Source organism: Phyllopteryx taeniolatus, chromosome 5 (assembly GCF_024500385.1).
Source record: "Phyllopteryx taeniolatus isolate TA_2022b chromosome 5, UOR_Ptae_1.2, whole genome shotgun sequence".
Taxonomy (NCBI): domain Eukaryota; kingdom Metazoa; phylum Chordata; class Actinopteri; order Syngnathiformes; family Syngnathidae; genus Phyllopteryx; species Phyllopteryx taeniolatus.
This window is the reverse complement of record NC_084506.1, coordinates 6,351,044-6,376,002: the sequence shown is the minus strand read 5'-3', so window position 1 is coordinate 6,376,002 and position 24,959 is coordinate 6,351,044. Positions and strand designations below refer to the sequence as shown.

Below are 24,959 nucleotides of genomic sequence, written 5' to 3'. Positions count from 1 at the left end.
TTTGAATAGTTGCCAGAAGATATGCTCCAATCAAAGATGCAAAGACACGTGCAAACAAGCCTCCTGTATTTTTCTTTTATTTTTTTAAATATATGTCAACATTTCTGCATCAAAACATGCAACACATGCATTGGAGGAGGGGGATTCACAGCTTTTGTGTGTATTTTTTTGCCCAATTTCGGTGCATTGAGGGAAGACGACAACAAGAAGAAGAAGAAGAAGAAGAAACATTCAGAGCTCGAGAAATAAACTCTTGAGATTTGTATTTACAGCAAACGGAGGCTCGGTAATCTTATTCTTTACGCACCATTAATGAACTCCACTTTTGACATTCGAGAGCCACGACCCGTGTTGTTTGCGGAGCATTCTCTTGACCCTGCGGAAAGATCCCGAGAGAGAAGAGCGACAACTGGAGGACGGAGGAAAGAGTCTTTCCGCGAAATTCAACAGGCCGCTATGAACGCAAAGAAGCACAACCACTGAACTGTACAATCGACTCAACCGCAACACTCAACCACTTTTGCATGGTTTGTCACTGGAATACAGTACCTATTTGTTTTGTTTTTTTTAAAGGGAAACATCACAAGTTGCACTTCTCACAAAATGTTCGAGATGTCGCGCCGAAAATGCTCTTTACAGGTGAACTTCATTTGACCTTGTTTCAAATTTTGAACGAGCAACAGTTGAAGGTTTCAGTACTTTTTTTTCCAACTTCGACGCCTTGGAAGAGTCACAGAAAGGTTCGGCCGCGATGTCAAGACTTCTTTTGGACAGTCCAGTTTGAAGGTTAAAGGTTAAAAGTCTCACCTTAAAAGGTTAAGGGTGAGACTCTGGAATTTGCTTCCCAAAGCGTTGAAGCTGGAAACTGACCTAAAAAAAAAATAAAAAAAAAAGAATTGGCTGGACAGAGCTGCTTGCATGAAAATTTAGATGCTGGAAAAAACCATAAACAAAACAAAAACTGCCTTACTAGACTTAAGCATTTTTCCAGATTAAAAAAAAATAAGTGTAATTGGGAAGTGCTGTTGGCTTTAGATTCAAATTTGCCAACATTCTCTGTGGTGTGACAAATTTGAAAGACATTTTGTGTTTACTTTACAGGGACTTCAATATCGGAACTACTTCTAAAAGGGTTGAGAATTAGCACTGATGCTAAAACACTTCGAGCAATGAATCTGGTTTGTACAATGTTATTTTTTTTTTTTTTGTGATGTTCACATCAAGTGAACGAATAAAGAAAGAAAAACAAACAGTTGGACAAAGTCAAATTAATGTCGCCCGTGAAGGTGATGGTGCATTTTCGGTTCATATTGAAAATGTTCCACAAAAGCTCAATATCCTGAACTTGACGTGTGTTGTGTCTACCATCAACGACGAGCAATTTACAGAAAGAAAGCAAATTGTCCTATTGGCACGTGAGCGTAATAATCGGTGCACAGTGTTGGCTGGAGAGCGGCGGCGGCGGCGGTCGGTCGGGGGTTGTTGTGGGGGATTTGGTTGGCTTCGAGCAACATCCCTGAGAACTCACAGTCGCCCAGAGCGGTCGTATTTACGTTCGGAAAAGAAACCATCCCGATACATTCGTGCGGCGCGCCCGACGTGGAGAGCGAAGGTCAAAGGAGCCGACACGAAAGGCGGATGACGTCGGCGTGATTCGGCGCAGCGCAAGAAAAGCTTGAGGATTTGGCTCCAGGCGGAATATTTACACAAGGCATACATCGGAGCATCTGATTGGACGACGCCGACAGCAGCTCGGATCACAAATAAAACTCCCTTTAGCGTGGCGCTCCGTGCACTTCCTTCCAGCCCAAATGCGGCTTCGGGAGCACCTCGAGTGGCGTTCACCCCTCGCTTCCTCAGCGCGCCAGGCTGAGCTCCTCAAAATCCTCCCGAAAATTTGCAAGGGAGGCGGCGGGACGGGCGAGCCGGGCGACCGCTGAAATGACGAGGCCCGTCTTAAAGCTCTGTGGTCTCCCAGCTCACCTCCCGCGGAACCTGGCGTCATTTAGTCCCCGTGTGGATGACCGTGACGGTGGAGGGGCGGGGCACGACCGGCTCGGCCGCCGACGGCGCCGGCGCCTCCTCCGAGTCCCGATTGAACGCTTTGACGGAGGGTGCCAGGGGGCCCATTGGCGGACCTGTGGGAGAAGGACATTACAAAGGAGAACCGGGCACTTCAGGAAATCTTGAAAGAAAACAGGAAACTTTCCATGGGAATAAATGGGAATTGAGGAAACTGAAGGTTGGCTCTTAATTCTTTCAAAAGTATGCTTCCAGCTTTTTCCGTTCTTTAGTCGTCAGCAGGAGAATATGGGTGGCTGACACCCGAAACACCGGTTTCTGACCGACAAAGAAACGGAATCTTTTTTTGCTTTTGGGACACCTCAAACTATAAAACAACACAAACAAGACCGCGAAAAGAATCATCTATTTACAGATATACAAAAAAAAGAATAATTACCGTGAGCGATGCTGACTCGCATAGCTCGAGTTGAACGTTTTCTTACGTGACGTTCGCTATTCACTTCATGAACTGCGTCATCTCTTCTCACAATCACGACACACGGGTTCTCGTACCTGCCGCGACGCATACCGCGTTTAAACCGCACATATACAGCATACTCTGTCCGACTTCCAACGTGTTGGCACTTCTCTCCCTGCTACGTCGCCATCTCCAGGGATATGTTACTTATTACAGTTATTTACAAACTTGCTATTTACAGACAAGCTGCATGAAATGCTTTTTTTTTTTTTTTGGCAATGAGCATTTACAATATCAACGAGGGCTCTCATTTTTGCGCTTGACACTCACATTCGTGGATGGCGAGCGGGGCGCAGTCCACCGACTGACTCTTGGTCGGCGCTCTGCCGGACGAGTCGGAGGCGGCGCCGCCGCTGTGGATGCTGCTGCCGAAGCTGGTGCCCAGCTGCAAGCGCCGCATGTGGCGGATCACCGCCGTGGCGTTGAAGGCTTGCTAAAAAAAAAAAAAAAGGAGAGAAGGTAGACCGATTCATATTATTTGTAAACGATGGGTGCCAGGCTACTTCTTGGTGGCGGAACGCGATTGATGACTTGAACTGAAAAGGATGACACCACCACGCCACCGGATATACTCCAAAAGCTTCACTTTCCTATTTTTTTTTTTTATTTCCTTGGGGAAAAAAAAATAAAATAGGAAAATCTAAATTTATCCAGCAGAACCTGAGTAGGGAGACTAAATCGAATGGAGGTTGTAAATTGTTTTACACAGAAAGATGGCAAGACTTCTAAAACAGACAGACTGGGAATAATACTAAAATTAATAAATTACGTATAGATGCCACGAGATGGTGGCAAAGCACTTAAAACGGGGAGGACCATAAAGCACCAACACCATTCATCTAGCATGTGCACAACCGATGTTACATAGATACCTGTATTGAGTCCAGGTAGTTCAATTATTCCACACAAACAAACCACTAGCAGTACAATTAGCTAGCTTACTAGCCTAAATAACAATGCTGACACAAACTAATGTGACATCACAAATGGGAAAACAAAGTGAGCACAAAACAGCGAATAGACAAGATTTTCACCAAATAACGAAAGATAGATTAAAAAAAAAACGGACTATGCAAATTAGCAAACGTTTATTAATGATGCCATCGGAGGTCGCGAAAAGCTTCTGCCGCCTGGAAGTATGTGTGATGTCACTGTGAAAAGATCTGCAGTAAAGCCCTATGTCGTCATGTCTAAATAGATTCGTAGCCATCCCAGTCCTGGAAATTTAAAAATTGAGGAAGCCTTTTGGATTAAAGGTGAAACGTCTTCAACAGGAACCCAACAAACGCCAGTTGGCTAGATTCAAATTCTGCAGATTATGTCTTCATTATAAAACAGTGGCTAAGAAAACTCGCCAGTCTTCTTGGTTTCATGCCCTCACCCTCCATTTGCTTTTGGCAAAGTTTTTGCGCATCTGCCGACTGACGGACTCGTGAATGTTCTTGCAGAGGGCCGTGCCTCCGGCGATCCTGAAAAACAGACGGAGACAGAGACAGTTTGCGTCACCTCACACACACACACAAAACCTTGCGCCGGTGTCGGGCTGCGCATTTCTGTCCACTTGGGGTCACCATCCTCACATTCTATATTGCAGTATCTGTGACTTTTAATGTGTGGCTTTAAAAGGCGGGGCTCGGCCTGATGAGTGATGTGGGAATCAGCGAATGAGAGTGTAGAGTTGGCTGAGGCTGGCTGTGAACTAGCTAACCGGTAGCTGGTTGGCGTGTTGACGGCCTGTGGGCGGGCATCGGTTGTGGGTTTGCAGCTAGTGTATGTATACATGTGCCCGTTACGTGTTTATTTCGTTCGCGTTTGTCCAAGAAAGTGATTGAAAGTGCATTGGCGGCTGTGTCTATCCTTGACCACCTGTGGTGGAATTACAATTTGTTCGGACTAGCGATGGAAGGCTGTGTTAAATTAGCTAACGATGTTTACTTTACAAGTGCACTGCAGATGTGCAGTTGTGTAGTTCTGCTTTGCAGTAGACACGCCGCACTTTATCTTCCTTTTGAAAGTGTGAAATGAAATCTTTTATGCACTGTTTTCTCTTATTGCTACGCGAGTGTGCAGTTAACCGGTGTTATTCGGTAGGGAAATTTTGGAATGTGATCGGTTAAAAATTTTTTTAAAAAAATAAAAAAAAAAAAAAAAAAAAGAGTCCCATTGCGGACCTAGCTGAAGTTACATGAAGGCCCTGGGCAGATTAGATGAACATGGCAACACATAGAGGCTGCAATCTGATTGGACAAAATCTTAACATCTATATTGATGCACTGGAAGCACCGCAGCCAAGAGGAACGCTACAAAATGAAGAGACTAGCCTTGGGAATGAACACATGCAATTTCATTGAACAAATATTCGAATTTACAGCAGGTAATAAATGTTGGTCAGTGCTTCTGGTAGTGTTTGGGCCATCAGAGAACGCTGGAAGATGGCTAGAAAACTGAGCATCTGTACCATTACTAGTTTCTCTTGTCTTTAAGAAACAATTTGTGTTTTGTTTTTTTCTATGCCTTCCAGAGTTCAATATGATCTAATTGTGTGCGAAATTGCATCGAGCCAGTCGTATGAGAGGAAGCAGGGGACAGAAAGAAAGTCCATTAGCGTCCACCACGCGCGTTTCACATTGGCCAGCTCGTCCGGAAACATCCGGCAGCCCACGCTGCGCCGCTCTCGTTAGCCCCGGCCTCAGACATCCTCGCGGTTCATTAAGGCGTCCGCATTCTTCAAGGATCGCATCGCCCGCAGCTAATTGGCGGTCGTTTATTCAGCGGGATTATCTTCACCGGGGCGCGCGGGGAGACGGCCTCGCAACTGGCAGCCATGGCGACGGCCAATGGGGGTGGACGCACGCGCCGCTTTCACAAAAGTCATCTGCGTCACGCGGCTGCTTAATCATACGCTGATATGACGACGTGCCTGCGGCTGTGCGGTGCGGGGAGGGTTTTTTTTTTGTTTGTTTTTCTTAAAGTTTCCTCACCAGGGGTGCTCCAGAGCCTGGTCGCACGTGAACCTCTTCTCGGGATCCTTTTCCATGAGACGGCTGATGAAGTCTTTGGCTGTGAACGCAAATTAAAAACAATATATATATATATATATATATATATATATATATATATATATATAAATATCAGGATGGTTTTTTTTTTGGTTTTTTTTTATGAAAGAAGGTTTACTCTTTCTTTTGGTAGGTTTGGTGCTTATATTGTGACAACACAATATTCTGCGGGTCCCTACAGAGCTGTCAAAATGTTGGCAATACATTAAAAAAAACAAAGCAAACAACTGGCTGCAAAAGTGGTAATAATAATATATACAGCAAACCCGAGCGACTCTCAGGGGAAAAGGGAAATTGGACGCCAATAACGAAAATAAATCCAAGTCAAATTGATGCCCCCTCGAAAATGGTTTGTGATGGCCTATATTTGCCACAAGATGGCGGCAAAGCACTTTTTTCTATTATGCAAAGATACGGCCTGACTAAATGCACTACGACACTTGGCACGAGCAGGTGCACAAATAAGGGCCTCGTCTTTCTGCGGTAACTTTTGTAGTTAGATTTGAGGAAATAGGAAACTTTTGAGTTTTCTCACCAGAATCCGATATGTCGTCCCAGTACGGCGCGTCAAACTCGTAGTCGGCCTTGAGGATCTGCTCAAAGAGTTTGGAGTCGTTCTCGTCGTAGAACGGCGGGTAGCCGCAGAGCCTGGGGAAGAGACGACCGCAACCGCAATGGACCGCGTGAGAGAGCTGACCCCGATGACGCGAAAAAGGATTAGCTTCCTTCTAATCGCATTCACCGGCACTTTTGATTTTGTTCATCTAGCAATGCGAAAAGGAGACAGATTACAGACGCTACATTAATATTAAGAGGAAAAAGTGGAACAAAACAAGATGCCGTAATCGGGAAAAGAAATGCTAATTCCACACAGTGTGTTACACACAGTCAGTGGTGGGAAGTAATGGAGTACAAATACTTTGTAACTGTATACCTTAGTAGATGTGTACTTCGGTATTTGTTTTTCTGATGACTATTTACTTTTACTCCCTACATTACCTATACTTTCTACTTCTCACTTAATCAAAATAAGCTCATTACTTTTTTTTTTTTTTTGTCCTTAAGTACAGCGCGTGTGTACTTTAGCCACCTCTGGTTCCAGTGTTGCGTTTCGATTACGAAATCGTTTCCAGTTTTCATGACAACCGCCGGGTGATCTTCAATTGGGTCAGGGATTTTCTTTTCGCTAACGAGCTACTTTACACGTGACACCTTCCTCCAAAAGCTGCGTCGGTGCTTTAAGTGTAAGAGCGGCAGATAGAAGCCGTGGTAAGCAGGTCCTGTCAGTAAATGCGCCGTCTCGTCAATCCATTCAGAGTACTTACAGAATGTAAGCGATGACCCCGATAGACCAGCAGTCCACGGCTTTACTGTAGGGCTTCTGCGCCAACACCTCAGGCGCTGCAACAAAGCAAAATGGTATGACTATGACACACTGAAATCGCGTAACTAAAGGACAGTCAACACCCGCTGCATGGCGGTTCAGCGTTTGTACGCCCGCGATATCGCAGATTCTTAAGCAAAGCTGAGAAAATGTATTGATATCGTGCATTTCGTACACAAGGCAACGCAATGTGCTTTACATGATTAAAAGCATTTAAAAACAGAAGAAAAACAGCTTCTAAACAATTAAAACAAAGAGAACCAAATAAAAGTAGAATTAAAACGGCGTACAGTGCAAGAAATATCATTTAAAAGTGGAAATGCTTTAAAAAGCATGAGAAAAAAAGAAGAGTTTTGAACCTGAACATTCACACTTGGGGCCGTCGTCACTTCCGTTGGCAACGTCTTCTATTCGTGTGCAGCATAATAACTAAATGCTGCTTCGCCATGTTTGCTTTGGACTCTGTGCTCCACTATCTGAGCCGAGTCTGCAGATCTCAGAGCCCTACTGGGTTTATATTCCATGAGCATTTCTTTCATGTATTCAGGACCTAAACCATTTAGTGATTTATAGACCAGTAGCACAACTTCAAAATCTATTCCAAAGCTGACTGGGAGAACAATGTAAAGACTTTAGAATTGGAGTAATATGCTCTGACCTCTTTGTTCTGGTCAGAACCCATGCTGCAGCTGTTTAATGCACTTTTGGGGTCAGAAGACCATTACAATAGTCAAGTCTACTTGAGATATAAAAGCGATCATTTTTGTGTTGCTGTTATTACAGGACTGTACACTGTAAAAATAAAGTCTACACACCTCTGTTCAAATGCTAGGTTTTTCCGATATAAAAAAAATGAGACTACTCAACAACAAGAGTTCGCCTTTACGAACTGTAGCCAGTGATTTGCTAGCGAACACAGTGTCATGTCATTTCAGTGTCATGACAAAGGATGTTTTCACTTTTTCTATGGCATGTACATCTCAATGAATTTGAATATGGCAGAAAAGTCTCATTTACTTCAGCACTCACATAGATTCATGAAACACTTGGGAATATAATTTGAGGGCAAATTCCTGCTTAGTTTTTACATAAAAAAAAAAAAAACATTTTCATTGTTTCTTGATTGTTCTGTAATATTCTAGTTTTATTGAGCTGTACCTTTATGTACAGTATTCAATTTTAACCACACCGATAAAAGTCAAGCAAACACAACTTTGTGCTGAGGCTGGGATTGACGACTAGCATTCACATACATTTTAATGGCAAACATTATCTTGGTTTGCAAACATTTCGGTTTAAATTCCTAAACTGAAGTTCCGCTGTATGAAGAAATGTTTTTTCACATTTTTTTTACACGGTCTCACGAAATCGCAAATTGTTCTTCTAATTCGGGTGGATCTCGAAACATGATAAACGGAGTTTCACAGGCTGAGCACGTGCCGGCGACAGATGGTTAAGATTAACCTGTGGCTGGCTAGCTGCAGATTGGATTAGGCGATATTGCCGGCTTGCGAGCAATTCAGTTATGTCAGCGAAAACGCGGCGCTTTCAAAACTCCAAGCTCACCCACGTATCCCGGAGTTCCGCAGGCGGTGGCCATCACGTCGCCGGTCCCCTCCATCTTGGACAGGCCAAAGTCGCTGATCATGATCTTCGACTCGTCGTGCGGACTAAAGTAGAGAAGGTTCTCTGGCTGCAAAAGTGGACAGGATAAGAATCAATTCCTCGGAGTGCACGCATATCGGGCCAAATTTCTGCATTTTTCCTTGTCATTCAAGTCAGACAGATGTCCAATGTCGAAAAAAAAAAAAAAAAAAACGCAAATATTTCTGCGTTGTCAAGACCCGGTTGGGCTGATCCACCGAGTCAGTGATTGCGAGTCGAAACGGGATGCGAAATATTCGGCACCTGCGGATTCACCTATTCGTGGATTCTTCTTTCATTTTTTTTTTCTTTTTTTCCCCGTGGAAAACGCTTATTGTCAGCATACACCCCCATATTTGAGATTTTTGGGGGACTTTTTTCCAGTGTAATTATAACGGGCATCAATCATCTGCAGATTTTTACGAAGAACAGCGCCCTCCTTGGCGCAAATCGTAACGCTGCTTGTGGTACCTTTAAGTCTCTGTGCACTATGCCCATGGAGTGGAGATAGTTAACGGCATCCAAAACTTGTCGGATGAGCCGACTGGCATCCATCTCCGTGTAGAAGCCCTTCTCCACGATGCGGTCAAAGAGTTCACCGCCGGACACCCTATCACAAATGAAAAAAAATAAAAACAACAACAACAACAAAATAAATATTCCCATGCGGTTTGTGCCGCAAAATGTGCCTGACCCCGTTGAGTTATACTTTGATTTCATGGAACAAATGAGAATTTACAATGTAAGTGTAGGTCAGTACGTCTGATGGAGTTTAGGAAAGAACGACGAAGGGTGGTGGTGTACTCACAGCTGCATTATGAGGTACAGGTGGTTGGAGCTCTCGTAAATGTCCTCCAGAGCCACAATATTCTCATGCTTTATCCTGCAAAACAGATATCGAGGCGCAATTATCTCCTTGCTTGTGTTAATAACATGCCCCGCTAATTGGGAGTGAGTCATTAATGGCTCTCTGGCAAAAGAAAAAGCGACGTCTTTTCAGCGTTTGTGTGGAGGAAACCTTTTGGGAATTGGCGGGAGGGTGAAGGGTCGTAAGGTTATCAATGAGTCGCGAAGCGGCAAGCCCTCGCTAACGACCGGGAGGCGATTCAGGTGGGAGTCTGGGAAGGACTTCCTGGTCGTGTCCGCAATGCAAAATGAGGCCCCGCTTTAATTAAAGGCTGTCAGACCACCAAGAGCATAAGGGAGGAAGCGAGGATCAGAATGGGAGGACAGAATAATAAGAAAGGCGCAAAAGCAGGAGGATGGCAACGGTAACCAGGCAACTAGACCCAACGCTGGGAGAGTAGTGACTGAAAAAGCGAGCGCCATCGTGCTCGGCACCAGGACGGAGTCACTCGCTGTCCGTGTTGTCGCCTGAACACGGACGACCCGACAGATTAGCGCGTGCGCTCTCAGGGCGTTCGGGTCGGCAGTCTCCGGCACCGGGCCCGTTCAATACATATCTCCGTACCAAGTTTACGATCCCATTCAAAAACAATATCTTTAAGGGCGGAACCGAGCCATACGCTTCAGCATTATTCGATATGATTCCATTTGGTGCGGAAACAATACGATAGTTAATATTTCTTGATGATGACATTAATCACAAAGAACTTTGACTTGACTTTACCCTATTTTATAAAATGACTGATGAAATGACATTTGTCTCGGAGAATTGCTGCTTTATGGCAATTTACAAAATCTATATTTTCAAATATCAAAGTGATTATTTTAATAGACCACAACAATTTATTTTGTTGAGAAACTCATCTGCACAAACAAACAACAGTTAAGAGCCGAGGCGAGTCCGGCACAAAAGCGAGGACGCGTTGCCCCCCCTCACCCCCAAAAACAATAATAACGAGGCAAGGAAATAATAATAACGTAATAATGTTTTTTTTTTTTAGTGCCGTTGGTGTACTACCTACTTCCTCAGCACGGCGATCTCGTTCTCCAGACTCGTCTCCTTCCCTTTTAGGGCTTTTTTGGGGATGCACTTGATGGCGACCATCTTGCCCGTGGCCTTCTCGCGCGCCATCACCACCTCGGAGAACGCGCCGCTGCAGCAGAAAGACAAAAAAACAAAAAAAAGATTCATATACAACCGGGAAATACGGAGGCACCCGGACTTCCGAGTGCCAAAACCGACGGGGTGTCACTTGGTCAATTTTTGGAGCGAGCTTTGGATACGCCACCGCTCAATTGAAGTGGGAAAAAAAAAATTATTGGACGGGACAAACAGAAAATGAGAATACTTGCAGGGAGCTGCTGTAGGCCACAATTCACAACCAGACGCTCACACGAAGACTAAGCAGTCAACGCGACTCCTTAAGCAGCACACGAATATTACAGTACGTACAGTACATTACTCCCATAACATATGCGATACAATAATCTCATAGATGTGTATGTTAGTGTGCATTTTATTGTTTTCAGTGTTTTTCGTATCACTGTTTGAATGAGAAAAGTTTTCAAGGAGAATTAATATTTCACAATTAAAAATAGTCCCCAGGTATTAACTTTCTAATTTGGCAACTATAATCCAGTCGTTTACTGCCATCCACGAATATACTCGTCAAGTACGTGTTTCAACAGGCAGGGGTGGAAGAGGGTCTCGTGAAATTCAGGTTCCGAATCCATGGCTGCTTCCAAAGCGGTTACGAGTTACGGTTATAACGTGTCTGAGCATCAACAAGCATGGCGCTTTTAAAGATGAGCAAACTGAGTGACGCGCACGGTCACGGAACAAATGACTCGCAAGTCAAGGTTGCAGTGCCGCTACGTTTAGACACACAAAATCCTTATTAAGCAACACTCGGGCCAGAGTACACAAAGAGCATATTGTGAATATTTACAGAGAACAAGCAAGATCTCAGACAAGGTCCCCCAGTCTGCTGTGTTGATTTAAGGCAGGCAAACACTTTTAAAAACCTCAATAACAATTTTAAAAAAAAAAGTCAGAAAAAACATTTGTCGACCTTTGGAACATCTGCCTTCTAAACCAAATCCGGTACTGAATTAAGGCAATATTTACTCAAGCGATAGCCATGGGTTGCTATGATACCACATTCAATTTTCCTACATTTTGCTGAGCGGGCTTTTCTTGCCGTTTCGTGCCCCTCGTAGCTTTAAAGTGTTTTCCACCATTTCGGTTTTCCCGATTTTGGGCGTGGCTAAAACGGCGGCAAGTGACACGCTTTGGCGTCGGGCCAAAACTTCCCCGTCCCCTTCTATATAACAACTTGAGTTGTTATCTGCCGCAATTGCCAGTTAGTTATTATTACTAGGCCCAAGCCTGTTAGCTCGCAAGCTAGCAAGTGGCTAGTGCCTCTTTTGATGTACTTAATTTTTGTTGTAATCATTCCTATTTGGCAGGGTTGTTGACAACTCTTCTGTCGTGTGTCAAATTTAGAAGACACGTTTGCTTTTCAGGGACTTTTCATTGAGTTGACAATGTGAGCACAGCCACATCCCAGTTATAGAGAGAAGGTGTGCACACTTGTGCTCGCCATCATTACATTGCGTTACACAGGTTGCTATAGCAACAAGCGAGCAACTCGTGTGGCGGGCTGCTACCTTTGATTTGGAGGCCTTTATGAAAGCTCATTTGCTCATTTTAGGGTGCGTTAATCCTACTAAGATGAACACCGAAAGCCTGCAATGAATCCTCCTTTGACTGGACTGACATTTAATTGAGTCTGAGTGGTGTTGATTTACTTTAAAGGTCCTTTTTTATTTTTTTTTATTTTTATTTTTTTAAGTTGACTTGTGTTTGACTCCCAAATCACCAGGTGTTGCGAAGATGACTTTGGAAATGTAGTCAGTTACAGTTACAATTTACCCAGTTAAAAATCTATTAGTGTTCTGAGTAGTTCCATGACTTTTCTCAAATAAATATTTGTACTTGAGTCATCAGTCAAGATGGCGCTATTCGGATTCCCACGTAGTTTCCAGGCGGGGACACGCCCTGCTCCAATATTACTGGTTCCAGGACACCCGCCACTGCACTATGATTGGCTGTTGTATCCCTGTAGAACACGCCCCTACTGCTTCCCGACGGGGGCAGTGTGAGCTCGGCGGTGGCCGAAGGCGGGGACCTCGGCGATCCGATCCCCGGCTACAGAAGATGCCTCTAGGGATGTGGAATGTCACCTCTCTGGCAAGAAGGAGCCCAAGCTGGTGTGCGAGGTCGAGATGTTCCGAATAGATATAGTCGGACGCGCCTCCCCACACAGCTTAGGCTCTGGTACCAGTCCTCTCGGGAGGGGTTGGACTCTCTTCCACTCTGGAGTTGCCCACGGTGAGAGGCGCAGAGCAGGTGTGGGTATACTTATTGCCCCCCGGCTCGGCGCCTGTACGTTGGGGTTCACCCCGGTGGACGAGAGGGTAGCCTCCCTCCGCCTTCGGGTGGGGGGAAGGGTCCTGACTGTTGTTTGTGCCTATGCACCAAACAGCAGTTCAGAGTACCCACCCTTTTTGGAGTCCTTGGAGGGGGTGCTGGAGAGCGCTCTCGCTGGGGACTCCATTGTTCTGCTGGAGACTTTAATGCTCACGTGGGGAATGACAGTGAGACCTGGAAGGGCGTGATTGGGAGGAACGGCCCCCCCCCGATCAGAACCCGAGCGGTGTTCTGTTATTGGACTTCTGTGCTCGTCACGGATTGTCCATAACGAACATAAGCATAAGGGTGTCCACACGTGCACTTGGCACCAGGACACCCGAGGTCGCAGTTCGATCATTGACTATGTGGCCGTGTCATCGGACTTGCGGCCACATGTCTTGGACACTCGGGTGAAGAGAGGGGCGGAGCTGTCAACTGATCGCCACCTGGTGGTGAGTTGGCTCCGATGGTGGGGGAAGATGCCGGTCCGATGTGGCAGGCCCAAACATATTGTGAGGGTCTGCTGGGAACATCTGGCGGAATCCCCTGTCAGAAGGAGTTTCAACTCCCACCTCCGACAGAACTTTGCTCATGTTCCGGGTTGGACTCCGCCAAGGCTGACAGAATTTCAAGGCGCAGCAGAGGCGTAGAGGGGGTCCGGTTTGGTGGCCTCAGTATTGCATCTCTGCTTTTTGCAGATGATGTGGTTCTCTTGGCTTCATCAAGCCGTGACCTCCAACTCTCACTGGAGCGGTTCGCAGCAGAGTGTGAAGCGGCTGGGATGAAAATCAGCACCTCCAAATCTGAGACCATGATCCTCAGTCGGAAAAGGGTGGCGTGCCCTCTCCGGGTCAGGGAGGAGATCCTCCCCCAAGTGGAAGAGTTCAAGTATCTTGGGGTCTTGTTCACGAGTGAGGGAAGAATGGAACGGGAGATCGACAGGCGGATCGGTGCAGCGTCTGCAGTGATGCGGACTTTCTATCGGTCCGTTGTGGTAAAGAAGGAGCTAAGCCGAAAGGCGAAGCTCTCGATTTACCGGTCGATCTTCGTTCCTACCCTCACCTATGGTCACGAGCTGTAGGTCGTGACTGAAAGAACGAGATCCCGGATACGAGCGGCCGAAATGAGTTTCCTCCACAGGGTGTCCGTGCTCTCCCTTAGAGATAGGCTGAGAAGCTCGGTCATCCGGGAGGATCTCAGAGTAGAGCCGCTGCTCCTCCGCATCGAGAGGAGCCAGATGAGGTGGCTGGGGCATCTGATTCGGATGCCTCCCGGAGGCCTCCCTGGTGAGGTGTTCCGGGGACGACCCGGGACACGCTGGAGAGACTACGTCTTTCGGCTGGCCTGGGAACGCCTCGGGATCCCCCCGGAAGAGCTGGATGAAGTGGCTGGGTAGAGGGAAGTCTGGGCGTCCCTGCTAAAGCTACTGCCCCAGCTACCCGACCTCGGATAAGTGGTAGAAAATGGATGGATGGAATTTAGGGGACAACCTATACTCAACTGACGTCTTCAAATACACGTCGAAACCTCACCAGAAACACGGTGTTCAGTGTGATGTGGAAAAACCCAGTGAGTCACCATCTTTTGGAAAAAGAAAGACAAAAAAAAAAAAAGCGTAGTGACTAACATGCTAGGGTCCATTATGTTCTCAGATGTAAACTGGCCACGCTAAATCCAAGCGCGGCCTTCAAATCCACACTAATCCCACACTCCATACACCCACTTGTGGGCTGGCGGCAGGCGGCCGTAAACAGCACGCACACGGACACGCATCCAACCAGAATACCTGACGTAGCATACAGTAAGTAACAATAACTTGCTGTTTTCCCCTTTGTTTTATTGCAAAGCAATACAAGTGTATCAGAAAAATCTTTATATTTAATGAGCATAATTCATTTTACCTGATTCCATGACAAGTAACAACAGAAATTGAGGAAATCCGCTCTATGCAGAATGTCACGTGACCTACGCTGAATGCTGAATAGCTGACGATTGACAACATGATTGTTTGAAGCCAAACTTGCTAAAATTTGGTTTTCTTTATGGCTGGTGTCTTTGGACAAAATTTAAATACACATAGCGTATATCATTTATTTATATAAATGTGATATGAGATGTACTGTAATTTCTCGTGCATAATGCGCATTTTTTTCCTCAAAAAAATTGTCAAACATCAATAGTGCGCATTATACGTAGGTATAGGGGGAAATGGGAAAAAAACTTTCACATTTTATAAATATATGCCGTCATCTAGAGGTTATGAAAAAGCTGTACACTTTATTTCCAATAAGCCACTGCCACCTAGAGGTTATAAAAATGGTGTCCACTTTCATTCTAGTATGCCACCACCACCTAGAGGTTATGAAAAAGGTGTAGCCTACACTTTCATTCCAATATGACAGGGGGTACATATGACTGCATATACAGTGTACGTACAGTTTACATACCCAGGCAGAATTTGTGAACTTTTTTTTTTTTTTTTAAATAAATACGACTGATGACTGAACAACAACCATCATTAATTTCTCTATGGCTATGTTTTGTTTAATGATATTGCTTTTCTGAAATGCTTGACAGTTTAATTTGTATCATCATTTTCGATTCGATGCATGCGGCAGACTCGCGCCGCTGTCTTAGTAGCAGCGCAACACCCGAGACCACAGGAAGTCGGCGAGAAGGGTGCAACGCAAAAACGCTTTTCTCTCATCGCTGCACTGAGGAGAAGCACCGTCGACGACAATATGAAACTGTGACCTCGTGCGGATCACAAAGATTAACCGGAATTTTTAACATCGTCACCGATTTTGAAAATGTGAGAGACCCCACACAACTCGGGGGGGGGGGGGGGGCGGAAATAGTACTGTGTGTTCTTACTGCTCCTATCGTGTGTGGTATAATCAGAATCATCTTTATTTGCCAAGTATGTCCAAAAAACACACAAGGAAATTGTCTCCGGTAGTTCGCTCTAGTACGAACAGTCACTCAGCAATAAAGGGTTGCTAGTTAACTGGTAATGCCAGTAAATTTTTTTTTTTTTTTTTACAATTGTGCAAAAAGATGCAGAGTCCTCTAGCACTGAGAGCAGTTCGAAAGACTAATATTGCAATAGTCCGGTGCAATGACCATTGTGCAAAGGCCGCCGAGACTTCAAGCGAGTAATGCGATAATCTGGGACAATGTTGATTGTGCAAATGTTGCAGATACTCCTCAATCAGTGTGCAAATGGAGCAGATGCTACTCTGGCATGAGTGGCCAGTATTGGTCAACAATAATAATAATAATAATAATCGAGATGACCAACACACCACACCACGCAGTCACACACAAAACAATAAGGGCGCAGGATAATCTTTTAGAAACAGCCAAGGAACTGGCCGTTGCCGGTTTTAATGGCAAGAGAGGGAAGAAACGCTGCGTGTGTGAGAGAGAATGTGAGAGAGAAAGTGTGAGAGTGAGTGTGTGAGAGTATGTGTGAGTGTGTACGAGTCACGAGTGAGTAGATATGTCTCCGTGAGTGCCACCTATTTTTTTTTTTTTTTTTAATTTATAAGTGCTGTCATGAGGACGGCAGTGGAGGCACGAGCTGCAGTTTAAAAATAAATCTTTTATCCCCTCAATCTAAAGATAGATAAAAGATGACCAGGTGCATCTGTAATTCTAAACTGCCAACATGAGCACCAAAAAGGTTTATTTTTAAAAACAAAGACGACAGACAGCTTCTGAGCTACAAAGTGCTGCTAGTGTACATCCCTGCACAACTTTCTTTTTTTTTTTTTTTTTTTTTAAACTTTACTGAGGATGACGCTTTTTAAAACAACCCAGGAGCCATTTTGTCAGCTTCAAAAACAACAAAGCATGCAGAATCTCACCGGACACAGCATTAGGTACACCTGCTGTACATTTCAATAATTAAAACACACTTCACCTTGCCACAATACACAACAAGCACGGTGGACACTGCGCCATCATTTCTTGACATTTAGTTAACAGTTCAGCCTTGACTGTCTGCTGAGTGACAAGTTGCTCATCGTCCACTTCAGGCCGAATGCAAACCTGCAAAATGTCGGCTGCGGATGAGCCGCCATCATTTCGGGTATAAGCAAATGTGACATTTCACTTTCATTTGTTTACGTAACAAACGCATATAACCACATACTGTTGACGACGTAACAGTTTAGAGACTGGCGGCAGGAAATACGTATCACTAATAACATACTTCCTGAAACTACTTTCCGGAGAACAATGTTAGTTTACAGTCAGGATTGTGGGGAGCGAAATCAGTTCCCCTGCTGGGAAATGTTTGGGCATTAAATCTGAGCCCCTGGAGGGGGATTCCCTCCTGCATGCTCAGCTTGATACTATCGTAAACCGGGCTCTTAATTCAACATTCATTTTGGCGAATGATTTCAAAGCGTCAATAAGCGTGACAAAGTGCGGAGGACGTAGGTGGCGGGATGTGGTAGGTGGCGCCGTGTTCCGGGGTAGCAACCAAGGACTTCCATCATCCTTGTTGTCTCGCTGCCACTTGCGCTGCGCTCAGGCTACATCCAAGGACCAATACTCTTTACGTAAGATGTGCCTCAAGAGTCCTTTCAGCTTGGAAAATGAGCTGATGCAAGATGGGAAAAGGTGGCACAAGTACTCACACGCTATACTTGAATAGAAGTATGGATTTAAAAAAAAAACAAAAAAAAACAGGCCGGTAAAAGATGACGCACTGATTCAAAAATTGTACTTAAGTAAAAAGAAAAGTACAGACTCTGAAATGTACATAAAGTCCCCCCAAAGTCATTATCCTGTTTTGTTTCTAAATACATTAAATCAGTTTGAAGTGCTGAAAATGTGCAATGACGGAGAACAATACAGTAGTGAATTGTTAAGCGATAGCTCCAAACTCTTTTTCACCTTGTCAACTGGGCGGGGTTCAAAACTAGCCAACTATTCTTTCTGGCACGAGTTCCCTCCCCCACTGTATAAACACCAAGCGCCCTTATTCCATGCAGCGGCCATTTGGCAGAATTGCCACTGCCTCATTCCTTTTATCCTGAACCCATGACTACCCGTATAGCGTGCAATTAACCATCAAACGTGAAAGAAATGTGTAGTAACTGTAGTCCGAATAAATTTGGGTGCTCCTGGCACTTGAGATTAGAAGGGTTCTTGTGGCCAGGCAACTTAATTTGCGTCCTCAGCGACTTAGGGGCCCGATTTAGCCTCAGAGGCAAGCGTCCAGGTAGAAGGACTGACTTCGTTCACCAAGCTCTCGTTCGCGCTCGTCAGCTAACTCAAGATTTGACTGCTCGGCACATTTAGCCCGCTGTGATGCAGCGCTAGTATAAAGAGTTATTACTAGTTATTGTGTTCAGTGTCGCAGCATGCGTGTGACGTGCAAGAGTGAATTGAAACTACTTTGGATGACTGAGTCTACAAAGAATCATATTTAAAGAGCGCTCTTATTTCTGAGCTGGTGCAGTCTTACACAAAGAAATGAAAGTGGCTGCGTTGATTGTATTGCATGCTTCTATTCTATCAATCCACAGTATTGATCTTTCTGTAAATTGCGATGAGGCATGCAAGATTTATGACGTGCTTCTATTGGCGCTTCAGGCGACAGCGTTGCCTCGCTACGTTGCCACCCAGTTAATCATTCGCTACACGGTAACCCCCCACCCCCACTCCATCGGGGGGGATTACGTTGCAGACTCCCCCGCGATAAGTGAAAACCCGCAATATAGAAATACGGGAAAAAAAATTAAGACATTTTTTGATTTTTTTTTTTTTTTTTTTACTTGAAATTGTTTTAGTTCTTCAAACACACTTAAAACAATGCACACACATTAAACACTGAATATATTGACCGAGAGAGAAAGAGAGCGTGCAAGAGCAATGGATAAAAAAAATGCCGTAAATATAAAAATTAACAACACATAGTACAAAAAATAAGGTGTTTGCATCTCGGAGAGACTACCTGTATTATCAAATGCCTTAACTGTTAAAAAAGAAAACAAAATGCGCAGTAATTTAAAAAAAAAAAAAAAAAAGAAATAGTGAAGTTTATTGAATTACAGATTTTTCAGCTAGCGTTTTTTTCAGTCTAGTGGCAAGTCTGAATTTAGAGTTGCCCACCTTCAGTGTAGTACCACATTGTGCTCCAACATGCTGGGCAACACTCAGGTCCACTGGAGGACATGCAGCGTAATTCACTCATTCGCTGAAGTGGACAGTTAATATTTGTCAACTGGAGTCCAACCGTTTAAGAGCGACTAATACCTTTGTCAAGTAGATTTCTTGAACAGTCAGGTGTGGTAGAGAGTCCCGCCCGGCTTGTCTGTGAAATTCAGGTTTGTAAGCCACTGTAATGACTAACAGAACCCTGTAGATGGCGGCGTTATATCGCTTTGGATTTTTTGATCAGCACGGCTTTTGAGTGGAAGATAAAGATTAGGCGGTGAATCGTGGCATCTCAACGTCGATTATGAGGGAGAGAAATGCCAAAATGTTGGAAGTCGGGCAAGTTTAGGCACCTCACACTTGAATAGAACACTGTATGTATATATAAATGGAGTATGTGTCACAGGAGTTAGTAGAAAGTGTGTCATGATTGTGAGAAAAGATGACGCAGTTCAAGGAATGAATGATAAAGAAAATGTCAAAAAGCCACTGACGTTCAACTCGAGCCATGCGGTGAGTCGGCATCGCTCACGGCGAGTTTCTTAGTGATATATTTGTCAGTCAATTATTATTTTACATCAAAAGCCCCTTTCTCAGTCTTGTTTTCATTGTTTTTTTCAGGAGTTAAAACTTACATACTGTTTTGCTTATTTTCTTGCTGTTTAGTTAGAAACTGATGTTTTAGATGAAACCACTTCTACTACTTATTACTCAAAAAATGAATAAATTGGGAACTTTTTTTGCGGTTTAAGAACACAGTCTGTGCTTTTTTTAGTAGGTTCGGTGTATATAACATCACAGAACACAATATTGCGTGGGTCTTGAAAGATCAGTTAGAATGCTTGAAATGGCTGCGAGTCAATGAGTTAATATTCGTAGGACCATTGAAGTGCCTTTGTACGGAAGCGTATTGCATTCACTTGGATAAAAAAAAAAAAACAACTCCTGTTTTTCTGAGTAATTTTTTTGAGGGCTTTGTTTTTCTGACTATTTTTTTCTGTTTTTCTGACTAATACTGCTCGCACACCTTCAACCTGCCCATACACGTTTACCTTACCGGTTCAATTAAGGTGCCTGCATAATGTCGACAAACTAATAACAATACCAGCTATGTGACTCAAAGACAGGAGTATCCCCCAGTGTCTTAAACTCATATCAAAATAAAACTTGATCAAACTGAATAAGCCGGTCATGTTGCTTACTACGGATTCCGCAAAGAGTCACGTGCAGTTCGCAGGTTCTCGCGTGAGTTCGATGTGTCCCGATAACTCAGAAAAAATTTGTCCGAAAAACAGAAAAAAATAGTCAGAAAAACAGGTGGGAAAAAAAATTAGTCTGAAAAACAGAAAAAAAAAAAAAAAAGTCAGAAAAATAGGTGGGAAAAAAATTAGTCAGAAAAACAAAGCCCTCAAAAAAAAAATACTCAGAAAAACAGGATTTTTTTTTATTTTATCCAAGTGAATGCAATACGCTTCCGCCGTACCTTTGGAAGAGAAAAGTTTCTTTTTTTTTTGAAAATATTCAATCCATTGGCCTGAAATCAATAAATAAACAGGGAAGCTAAAAGACAAATACAGGGATATCCCATTAGCCAACAAAAAGCAGACATTTAAATAGGCTTCTCCTTTGGAACGCAGATCGAATAATCATCACCCCCTTACTATTACTCAAAAAGAAATATATTTATTTTTCCACTATTAACATCCATTTTATTCTCATTTATGATAGATGAACTTCAATCCTTTAACTGCATATGTTGGTACTGAGTGTATGGTATAAATCTGGTGTACAAAAATGCTAAATGCTAAACGCTTAACAATCGCGATTAGCATTAGCGCGCTAGTGATGACCATTTTAGGTCAAAAACCGCTACTTAGCATTCAGCTCACGCAAATTTAACATGCTATACATACATTACAATGTAACAGTGTCGTAAAAATTACATGAGCCTCTTTGCCGTTTTTTTGGGAAAAATTCATCAGTGGCCCAACACTGCAATAAATGTGTGAAACACAGTGAAACCTTGTTTTTTTTTGGGTGCCGGCGGAGTATTCAATGGACAATTTGGAGTCTTCAATGAAGCTAACACGCATGTTTTTGGAATGCGGAAGGAAGTTCCCGGAGGACGTAAACCCGACACAAAATGGTCAGAGCTGAGATTCGAACCCAGAACCACTGAGTCCATCAATATGACCAACGAAGTCAAATTACTTACAGATGTCAAATTCAAACATTTTAAATATACTTCATTGAAGGTTACGGTTTTGAATAAGACCCGTAAGCTCAAGGATAGTACAGTTACAAAGTGACGTCGCCCCCTACTGGCCTGGCATGCATAAGACAAGATTTTACTTTTTGCAGGAGGATAGGTTGGATTCATCTAACTGAGAAGGCTTTCTAAAACTAGATTTTAAAAAACAGTTTGGTTAAAAAAAATAATTAAAAAAATTAAAACTGCATTTCGCCCCACGGACGCAAACTAGGACAAGGAGCTCTAGAATAAAAGTACGGCATGGGCATCCAGATGTAGTGAATGGACACAACAAGGCCACATGAGCCAAACTACAAAAGGGGGCTCCAGCTTGTGGGCGACGGAAGGCGTATTTGCTCAGACTGGCCACCGAGTGGACGGTAAATCTGGATGATTCACTGGTGGGGGGGGGCGGTGGGGCTGTTCACACAGAAGAGAAAGCCTTGGGGAAATCACAAGGCCCTCCAGGTAAAACCGGCCGACTGTTTTAGCTCAACCATCTGCAGGAGAACATTTAGCAGGAAAAACTGCTCTGCGATGGCAGCCTCCACCGCAGATGAGATGATGAAGAAAATGGAGAGCAAAAGTCACAATTCTCCACAACATAGCACATTTTAAACACATGACTAGAGTCATCTGTTGTCGTACTAGAGCGGCTCCGACTACCGGAGACAAATTCCTTTTGTGTTTTTTGAACATACTTGGCAAATACAAATGATTCTGATTCTGATCTTGTTTGGCAGCTACTGGAATGAGGAAAGGCAAAAACAGTGATTTGCAGCAGCTGAACAAATCCTACACTTCCTCCACAGAAGTCCAAATATGCTTCTTGGAATACAAAACTAATCGTGAGTCTAATAGCATAATTGTCACAAAAGACATTTTTACCTCGCGCTCACAAAATGAATCAAAAATAGCAACATGCTTGCTGAAATTGTGTTTCTTCTTTTTGTCTGTGTAGATTCGCAGACATCCAGGTCATGCTACTCCGCAAAGGTTAAATCAAGCCAACTGGACTTGTTGGTGTTTTTTTTTTTCTTGTTTTCCAAAAATCTTAAAAATTGACTTGCTATGCTATTAGGCTAACAAAATGTCCCCCCAAAAAAATAAATTAAAAAAAAATAAATTAAAAAAAAAAAAGCTGACAACTGTAACAGGCTACTTCAGTGGCGCCATGACTTCAAACTGCGATTTTTTTGTTTTTGTTACAAACCATGCCTTGGTTGATTTTGGGGGGTTTGTGTTGCGTGCTAACGTTCCAGTTATGAGTGACTTTTAAATACACGGCGGGTTTAGCGAGGTGAAAAAAAACCAAAACAAAAATGGAGCACTTAATATACTGGAATGCCCTTGCATGTGGGCAAGGAGAGCCACAGTCGCCAATAGCCCCCCAAAAAAAAGCACACTCGCAAGGAACAGCTGTAGGCCACAGCTCACACCAAGTTGCTCACACGCAGACTAACCAGCCATCCTGGTCACTTAGTAGGCCACGCCCCTTAAATGCAAACATCCAACTACATGAATACTACAGTACGTACATTACATTTTATTAAACCAGTTTATTTTGCTTTCATTCAAAACACATACACACTCAAATATATATATATTTTCTGTTTGTTTGTTTGTTTGTTTTTTAATGAACTGATGTCCTGTTTAAAAAAAAATAAATCATCATCATGAACTTTTTCAAATGAGCGTCGTGACGTCATAGCATCGCCTGCACTTTTTGACGTCAGGTGTCCAATTGGACCCGCGGTCACGTGACCGCTCAATTACCGCCGCCGTTCAACGGCTGTCAATCAAACGTGTTTTCCGTGTGCGTGCGTTACGAGCCACACCAACTTTCCCGCGCAAAAGGCAAAATGGCGAAAATGGCCGCGTTGACGCTAACTCACGTTCCGAGCACTTCTTTGAAGTCGAACACACTCTTGATGTCGTCGACGTGTTTCTTCCACGACCTGTCGCCGTTCTCTTTCGCCATGTCTCGCCGCGTGGGGAGGAAGAAAGAGGACCGAGGAGGATGAGGAGACGGAGAAGGAGCAGCGGCGGCTACAAAGCTGCGTCTGGAGCTAACCAGACAAAAAAAAAAAAAAAGTGCTGAGCGTCCCCGAGCTTCTTAGTGGACTAATCCGCGCTGTTGAGCTCAGCGGGGCGGGGGGGGGGGCGGCGGACACGGTGTCCCTCCTCCTCCTGCTCTTGTGTCTCCTCCCCAGCCCGGCGGCGATGCAATGAGGGCAGCTCGGCGGGGGAGGTGGAAGGAGGCTCGGTGCCGCCGTGAGTGACGCCCTGGCTCCGGCTGCAGCTCCCACTCGCCACCGAGGAGGAAGGAGGAAGGAGAGGTAGGAAGCAGAGGAGGAGGAGGGGTCGCCCGTGTCGTTGGGCGGCTGTCGTTCAAGTGTTCGCATTGCACCAAATCGGCGGAAAGTCCCCGGTCCTGGGCTCCAACAGTTCCGGGCGGCAGGTGCATCCTCAAACGCCCTCTTTTTTTTCTCCACATTTGGCTGAAATTAAAACTTGTTCCTACAACTAAAACGTACCTAATGGGGATGATATACTCCTCTTTGATGTCCACTTGTTGCTAGGCAGGATTAATCGGGCTCAAGCGTGAGCGCAAATGGTCAAAGCCGACCCGAGGCACAAGGTAACGGAGCACCTGTTATTGCCCGCGACCACCAGGGGGAGCGATTACCGCTACTGTAGCATACAGTACATGTACATGCAGACTTTTTTTTTTTTTTTGTCATTCCGATCTAAGATCTCTGATCAACTGTTTACATGTGACGTGATGTGGCGTTTAAGCAGAACAGTGACACCCATAGATCGATGTCACTGTTACGGAATTTATCAAGAGGGAGGCTCGTTGTCTACTTGGTTCAGTAGTTGTATTTTAAAGCTTTTTATTTATTTATTTATTTATTATTATTTTTTACTATTAAAGCAACAGCTTTATGAAAAACAAGTTACAAGTGATGAAAAACATTGCTTGCCGTTGCTTGGTTGGAAAGCTGCCATATTCTCAAGCGCGCAAACGATGACCTCACTGCGCATTTACGTCAAGACACAACGCAGCCCGACTTCCCATTCAGGTTTTACGTGAAGGAAATTTACTTGAGTGGGTTTGGCAAAAGGAAAATTCCACACCTGTGAATTAGTTGAAATTTCCAGCAAAATTCTTTTTTTTTTTTTCTTATAAAAATAAATGCACTGTATGATTGAACACGTTTGCTTTCCACATAACCTGTAAACAGAAACTTGCATGCACAAAGCTAATTAATATATTGACCGTTCTTGTTCTTCTGTGGTGTCCGTTGGTTGGCAAAGCAGCCAACGGCGCACCAGCGCCACCAATCGATCTCGTCCTTCCAGTGCAAGAAAAGCAATTTGAATTGGCATCGACGCCTTTGCGGCCGCCGTCGAGCGCCGGGTGGTTGTCTGAAGCGCACTTGAATCTCACATTTTTGCTCTTTTTTTTTTTTTGTATTGTACGTACTGTATGGATTTTTGAAGTAATATAGAGCGAATCGCCA

General features: G+C 44.2%; 1 protein-coding gene across 1 annotated transcript; it reads right to left on the bottom strand.

Annotated features, from left to right (window-relative positions):
- Positions 1-60: 60 nt before the first annotated feature.
- Positions 61-23,801, bottom strand: LOC133478404 (calcium/calmodulin-dependent protein kinase type 1D-like). The gene is made up of 11 exons (XM_061774440.1): positions 23,328-23,801; positions 10,558-10,689; positions 9,438-9,512; positions 9,101-9,239; positions 8,552-8,678; positions 6,927-7,002; positions 6,137-6,249; positions 5,524-5,602; positions 3,924-4,011; positions 2,813-2,975; positions 61-2,138 (listed from the first exon to the last, which is right to left on the bottom strand). Exons 1-11 carry the CDS (start codon positions 23,411-23,413, stop codon positions 2,002-2,004), a joined length of 1,215 nt encoding a protein of 404 aa, XP_061630424.1. The 5' UTR covers positions 23,414-23,801; the 3' UTR covers positions 61-2,001.
- Positions 23,802-24,959: the final 1,158 nt, after the last annotated feature.